The sequence below is a fragment of the Vigna radiata genome, chromosome 3, assembly GCF_000741045.1.
Source record: "Vigna radiata var. radiata cultivar VC1973A chromosome 3, Vradiata_ver6, whole genome shotgun sequence".
NCBI classification, from domain to species: domain Eukaryota; kingdom Viridiplantae; phylum Streptophyta; class Magnoliopsida; order Fabales; family Fabaceae; genus Vigna; species Vigna radiata.
The window spans coordinates 11,244,857-11,252,768 of record NC_028353.1 but is presented as its reverse complement, the minus strand read 5'-3'; the positions used below and the strand labels follow the sequence as shown (position 1 = coordinate 11,252,768).

General features: G+C 33.6%; 1 protein-coding gene across 1 annotated transcript; it reads right to left on the bottom strand.

Moving 5' to 3' along the window:
- Positions 1-2,550: 2,550 nt before the first annotated feature.
- Positions 2,551-4,884, bottom strand: LOC106757029. The gene is made up of 3 exons (XM_014639611.1): positions 3,895-4,884; positions 2,889-3,821; positions 2,551-2,808 (listed from the first exon to the last, which is right to left on the bottom strand). Exons 1-3 carry the CDS (start codon positions 4,882-4,884, stop codon positions 2,551-2,553), a joined length of 2,181 nt encoding a protein of 726 aa, XP_014495097.1.
- Between the last annotated feature and the right edge of the window lie 3,028 nt (positions 4,885-7,912).

The following is a 7,912-nucleotide window of genomic DNA, read 5'->3' as shown; positions in this document are numbered from 1 at the left end:
ACTGAAATTTTAGCGACCAATTTAATGATTAAAACAATTAGCAATGTAATTACAAATTTTGATGTTTTCATAAATAATATTTATTCAATTAAAAATATAATTAATTATCTTACTTTTTATTCAATTTGTAGTATGTTAATACAATATTTTAAAAAATATTTAGTTCTCCTAAAACATTGTCAATTATTTTAAGGGTTAATTATGGTTTTAGTCCCCAAAATATGAAGTCATTTTGTTTTTCTTCCCTTTTCCAAACTTTGCTACTCTTTCGTCCCCCACCTTAAGGAAACTCTAATTTTTAGTCCCCCAAACCAAGCGGTGTTAAAAATCTGTTGAGTTGGCTAACGGCTAGCCACGTATCCTTTTTATTCTTTGCCACGTGTTTTTAAATTTAATTGACGTGTGTATTTTGATGAAATCAGATGATAGATGACATTGGTAAAGTTTGCTTTATTAGGTGGTTGAGTGCAAAGTTTGGTCTCAAGAGTTTGAGCAAAGACAAGATCATCGAGCTCGGAAGAAGGTTGAAAGTGAATCGCAGAAGCTTCGATATCATCTTGAAAGTGAATCACGTAAGTTCATTTTCCTCTTTGTTTTCGTGTGAATAGATTGATGGATTTGGGATTTAGGGTTTTGCTGGGACTACTGAAACTTGATTTGCTTTCGAAATCACTGTTGAAAGGGAAATGAAAGCTGATCGAGGAGAAAATGGTTGCACATGAAGGAGCATAGGTTCTGGAATGTCCCAGACATGTGGATCGTCCTCTCACTTAGTTTCAAAGAACTGTGGTTGTGGGGAAAGAGTGTTGTTGTTGAAGGCAACTACAGTAAAGAACAAAGGGAGATTATTTTATAGATGTAGAAATTGGGCAGTAAGTGAGAATAAATGCTTTATTTATTGTGATGAAGTTTGTATTGGTGATTTGTAATTTTTTTTTTGCAGAGTAATTCAAGCTGTAACTTCTTTGAATGAGTTGATGAAGGAGATTTTGAAATTGAAGGAAGCTTACAAAGGAAGAGTGAAGAAGTTGAAGTGTGTATTGAAAATGTTGTGTTGGATCTAAGGAAGAAGAAGGAGAAGTTGAAGAAGAAATTAGAGCAAGAGAGAAAAAATTTCAAAATGATGTTGGTTTTTTTTATATTGTCATGGGCATTAACAGTGATGTTTTGTTTTTTATTTGTGTTGAAGATAAATTGTAATTAGATAGGTAATGTTGTGTTATGGATGTACTTTGAAGTTTTAAGTTCAATATAATATGGAAGTTCGGTTTTATTGTGCCCAGTTTAAATCCGCCCTCAGTTTTAAGTTCAATATAATGTTTGTGTTCTGACTATTCTGACTACTAAGGTGAACTTCCAATTCTAATTGAAGAACCATTTAAGCCTTGTGATTGAAGAACAATTTAATAAACTGCATATGTTGCTTTCAATTTAGAAATGAAATGCATGTGCTGGTTTCAATTTAGAAATGCATGTGCCGGTTTCAAAACTCTGTTATCAAGTTCTTCAATTTTAATGACCATAATGAGTTATATATATATATATATATATATATATATATATATATATATATATATATATATATTCACGTGAAAGTTCAATTTTTTGTAACTAAAATGAGTCATTGATATACGTTTGCAAAACTGAATTTAAAACAACAGTTGGTTTGGATAAAAGGAAGCCATAATAACTAGATATTGAAAAAAAGATAAATATAAAGTATATGAAAAAAAGATAACATTTGCTTCACTCATCACTCATTTTCTAACGAGAGAAAAGAAGTTTACATTATTATAACTTAATTTTTGAAAGAACGAACGTTGAAATTATGCAGAACTTGGTATAATAATTTTCCAATCTTCATCCTAAAAGTTCTAAAAGAACAAACGTTGAAGCTAACTTATCTGCATAAGTTTCTTAAAATATTCCTACGTGGTAAACTGCAGTAAAAATTGGTCTGTGCAAGAATTGAAAAAACTGGCTTTCAGAAGCCTGTGGTAAACTGCATACATCAATTTGATATTTCAATTTGAAAAAACTGGCTCACTGCCTGAATTTCATATTTCTTAGACAAGGCCCAAAGCTGTGCAGAAATAGACACCAATTGCAAAATTGTGAATGAACTACATGATCACTAATTGCCTGAATACCAGTATCACCTATTTTTCAGCAGCACCTATACACTAATTGCATATTTCAGCCTCAATTTCATATTTCAGCAGCACCTATACAGTAATTGCAAAACACATATACAAGATGACAGAAAGCTATGCAGAAATAGACAGCAAATGAATACCAGTAACATTGAATAAGTGGACAGTGATGAATAAGTGGTCCCTGACCACTTTAACTAACATTGAATTCAGTCAACAATACGAAGTGGTCCCACAGCACTGCTAATAACATAACAATTCAGTTTACAAAAGCAAGTGGTCCCTGACTACTTTAATTTAATGTGCTACACTACATGCCAAACAATATTGTGCCCACTAGTATTGGTCTCCCTAAGTGGGTCACATTCATTACAAAAAGTCATATTCCACTACCAACTCAGTTGCAACTTGCTTGAGATCCGACAATTTGTCCAGACAGTCTTCCAACCCTTGCATCTCTGCGTGCTCCCGTTCGTGAAGTGCTTCCAGATCCAGGCCTCCCAGTTGATGCAGATCGAAGCCTCCCAGCTGATGCAGATCGAAGCCTCCCAACTGATGCAGATGCCCCTCTCCCAACTGTTTCAGATGGCCCTCTCCCAGTTGATGTAGATGCCCCTCTCCCAGCTGATGCAGAACCTCTTGCAACCCCTGTGTCCTGTTAAATGAGAAAGGTAGTTAGATAAGACATACTTGTAAAAAAACTAGCTTGTAATTAACATGACCAGGAAGAATTACCTTGCTTGACTGCCCCTTTTTACAACTTCTTACACTGTGTCCATATGCATGACAACTGCTACACTTCATACCAGTATTTTTCTTGGACAACTTTGAATGGCTGACATATTCATCAGCTTCTCTTCTTCTTAACTTCTTTGGCCTCCTAGGAGGTGTTTTATAAATGGGTGGTAGTAGTGGTTCAGTCTCAGATCTAGGCCAAAGTTGTTGGCCATTGATTGGAATTATTTCAGGTGCATAACAAGTTTGATATGCTTCTTTCTTGTAATATGGATGAACATAATCTTCTGGGTTCTCTAATTTATAATGTATGGCAGCAACGGCATGTCTACAAGGTATTGCAACTAAATCCCAAAAGTAGCAACTACAACTATGATTACTTACATCAACAACAAACTTTTCCATAGTAAAGCCATGAGTGACTTCAAATTTTGAACCCCCCACCCAAACTGGTAGCCAATTCCCACTTTTCTCAACTTCCCTATCCAGTCTTTTTCTTGGCTTAGGCATAACATCACCATGATATGTGTTTGATTTTTCTCTTAGAGTTGCAAACCTACTCATAATATATGACCTAATCCATTCCATCATAGTAATTATAGGTTTGTCTCTTGCCAACAAAATTGTACTATTAAATGATTCAGATAAATTATTGATCAATACATCACATCTAGGATAAGCACTAAATGCATGTTTGCACCATGATTTAGTTGGAATTGCCATTAACCAATTATAAGCATCAGAATTGATAGTCTTCAACTCACCCATTGTTTTTTCCCATTCCTGAAAGTATGTCGCCTTTGCTGCTGCCATCATAAGGTCTCTAATGAGCAAACCTCCACCGAATTTCTTCTTATAGTTGTTGTACAAATGCCTTAAACACAGCCTATGCTCCACCCCATTCAAAATCTCATCAAATACTACCATTAATCCCTACAAGGAAATCACAACAACCTTTAGTGCATAATAGGACGAAAATACAAAATTAAGTTCAATTTGAAGTTACCTTTTGTTGATCCGAAATAAAGATCCAGCGTTGACAATTTATGCCCCCAATGTCATCTAGCAACAGGGACAAAAACCACCTCCATGTCTCCTTGCATTCACTTTCAACCACAGCAAAAGCTAGTGGGAAATATTGGTCATTAGGGTCTCTTGCCACTGCCACTAACAACTGACCTCCATAACTTGTCTTCAAATGACAGCCATCAACCCCAATGAATGGCCTGCAACTACCCAAGAACCCTTGTTTACAACCCTCTAAAGTGGCTTGGGGTCGATTCACCTTAATCTTGAAGGTTTCAGCCTTGACTCTTAACAACTCAGCCACATAATCATAAAGACAACCATATTGTCGTTCTCCATCACCCACTAAAGAGTCCGTTGCAATTTCCTTTGCTCTTCCAGCCTTCCAGGGACTTATTCCAACACTAAATGACTTCTTCATTTCATCTATGATTTGGTTCACTGTCATGCCTCCCACATTAACAAATCTATCTACCAAAACTTGTGCAATCCATTCTACACTTGCACTTTTGTTACCAAAAACTCTTCCACACTTGTGACGTCCAACAAGAGTTTTCACCCTAAAAGTTTGCCTTCCTCCTACCTTGCTAGCCATAATTACAAATCCACATCCCTTTTTGCAAACTGCCCTCACCCTCTTCGAATGATTCTTAACAAACTTCACTTCTTTGCCATTTAAAACACTATGCTCCCGTAGTGCACTTTTAAAATCTTTCAATGACTTAAACTCCATTCCTAATTTAAATTTAAAGGTCTTTGTCATATCCTCTTCTCTATACTTTGGAAACTTCTTCCTATCCTCACACACATCCTCATCACTATCATCATTTGAAGACAACTCATATGTATTGTAATCTTCAATTATCTCATGCTCATGATCTCCAACATCTTCATTAATCATAAATGACCCCTCACCACAACTCTTTCTTCTCCTGATAGTTTTCCTCAAACTTTTCTTCCTCTTTTTCATTGTACTCCACCTTTCCAAAACAGGATTAATGTTTCTTCTTTGTACCTACACTCTCTCATCCTCCATCCCAAACCCATCATCGTCATTTGCCATTCTTTCCTCTTCACTCTCATCCACATTTTCCACCACTTCATCGTCAACATCATTGCCCTCTTCCTCTTCCTCTTCCTCTTCAACATAAGCCTCATCCTCCCCCATCTCTACATATTCGCCCCCAACATTCTCATCTTCCTCTTGGTAATCCATTTAGACATCTTCTACTTCCACATTCCCCTCCACTACACCAACATAACCAACTTCTTCATCCACAATAAAATTTTCTTCAACAATATTCTCCTCTTCATCACCAATATTCAACTCTTCCTCCATATTTACCTCTTCCTCCATCTCCTCTACGTGTACTGCCTCTTCACCAAAAGTAAGAAAGGTAATTTCTTCTGGTTGACTAGGTTGCAAATGTTGGACATAGATTTCAACCTCATTGTTACTTTCTTCTGCATACTTACTCAAGAACATTGCTTCCCTATCATCACCGAGTATTCTCAGGTTGTTCATCGCCTTTTGTTTTGACCCCTTCCACCACAGCTTGAACTCTCCATCATACTTGAACTCTCGAACAATTCCCACTGCTTCAAAGTAAGACCACCTGTCCGGATCAATCCCTTTTATAACATGTATTTCTCCTCCCACATATTCTATTCCCTTATTATTCATGAATTTTCCCATGTGATGCAGAGAAATGTCAAAAGCCATTGGTAACCCTACATTGTAAAATGAAAATTTTACACACACAATGCACAAAAAGCAATGGGCAGAAAGCAATGGGCACTCTAAAACAAAACGAAAGGAACAAACTTACCTTCTTCGAAACGCCTTTCTTTCACACACAATGGGCAGAAAGCAATGGACGTCTATAAACCCAAAACGAAACCAACAAAATTTCGAGTAGTGTTTTTCTCTTTCACACACAATGCACAAGCTTTTCTTTGATCGAACACGAACACGAACCCTAATCGCGTTTTGGAGTACTCTTTCTCTCTTTCACACATAATCCCCAATACTTACTAAGTATAAACCCTCTTCATCTGATTTCATCAAAATACACATGTCAATTACATTTAAAAACACGTGGCAAAGAATAAAAAGGATACGTGGCTAGCCGTTAGCCAACTCAACAGATTTTTAACACCGTTTGGTTTGAGGGACTAAAAATTAGAGTTTCCTTAAGGTGGGGGACGAAAGAGTAGCAAAGTTTGGAAGAGGGACGAAAAACAAAATGACTTCATAGTTGGGGGACTAAAACCATAATTAACCCTTATTTTAATTTAGTAAATATATTAACTTAATATATATATGTGTCTAAAAACATTTTTAAAATATATCTATAGATGTATTTTTTAAATAAATATTAAATATATAATTTTGAGTCAACCAATATGATATATATGGTATTCGATCTCTTAGTGTATGTGAAGTAATAGAGCATCAAATTTCGTGGTAGAGTTTTATCCACGATAGAATGCCTTGTGGTGATAAATTTCGTAGAATGGCATTTTATTTTTTTTTCTTGAGATGAAACTTTTACCTTTGTTTTTTTAATATATATATATATATATATATATATATATATATATATATATATATATATATATATATATATATAATTTCTGTTAAAATGGAATGAGGATAACGTCTGTGTGAAGCTCTTGACTGTTGAACGTTCGTTCCTCTTTTCGTTTCGTGTAATCAGTTGGTGTGAGGTGAACTGCATTTCGACGTTCAAGTCAGTATTTTTTCTGTAAGTCTATAATAATTTAATTCTAAATAAAATGAATTTATCTGGTGTTTTCTTGCACGTCAATCGCTTGATTTTTTTCATCCAATTCGTCTTCGTATCCGATAAGTCCATAGTTATATATATATATATATATATATATATATATATATATATATATATATATATATATATTACAAGGGAATATTTTTAAGGATGTTTCTATTCTTTTACAAATTAATACAAAAACATAAAAAGAAAAGAGAAGGAAGCCAAAGAGAAAATAGTATAGGATTGTAGTGAGAAAGGTTTTAATTGGAACATTTTATATAAATAGGTTGACATAACTAATTATTTTATTTTCATTTTCTCTACTATAATTCGGTCTTAGATCCTTTTACTATTATAATTTATTCCATACTCCCTTTTTCTATTACTAGTTGACACAAAGTTTCACTTAATGCATCATGTCTTCATGTTAGTTCTCACAATATTATATTCTCTTGCAACAATATATTATTCTATAAAACTTTATACAATATATCAAATACAGCACATATATATTCTGTTTGCTTTGTTTCATGAGAGGACATGCATACACATAATTAATGGTTAAGTTAAGAACTTATTCCTATGTTGTAAACACTGTTCTTATCTTCTACTAAGATTATCTCAAAGGTTACATCAATTAGAAAAAAACTAATAAACTAATTTTATCAATTACAATGGAATCAATTATATTAAATTAATAATTTTAATTTTTACCTATTTATATGAAAATAGGAGAGCATTTAGATTATACCAAGATAGAGTAAATAAATACATTTTAAATTTACTAAACATTTTAAAAAAGATATCGTTTTATCCTCTGTCTAATTTAACTGCTTTCTCATATCTCAAAATAAATTTGATCTTATAGTCCGTAAACTATAAAATTTGTACTTAAATGCTTAATTTTTTTTATTTTTATTTTTTCAAATTTTTAAGTTGTGTTTGGAGTGACATATTTAAAAAATGACAACGAAGAAGGAATATTCCTTATCATTCCATGTCATCATTACTTCTGTGGTGTTCAAATTATCACATGTGGTTGCATACTCATACAAATCTTCATCAAAATTCGCAAATACTAAAATGAATTCTAAAACAATAGTATGTAAGGTATTTATCTATTAATATAATTTTTTTGACATGGAACAAGGAAAAATATTATATTCTATAGCTTCTTTTTTCTTTTCTTTTTTTATTTTAGGT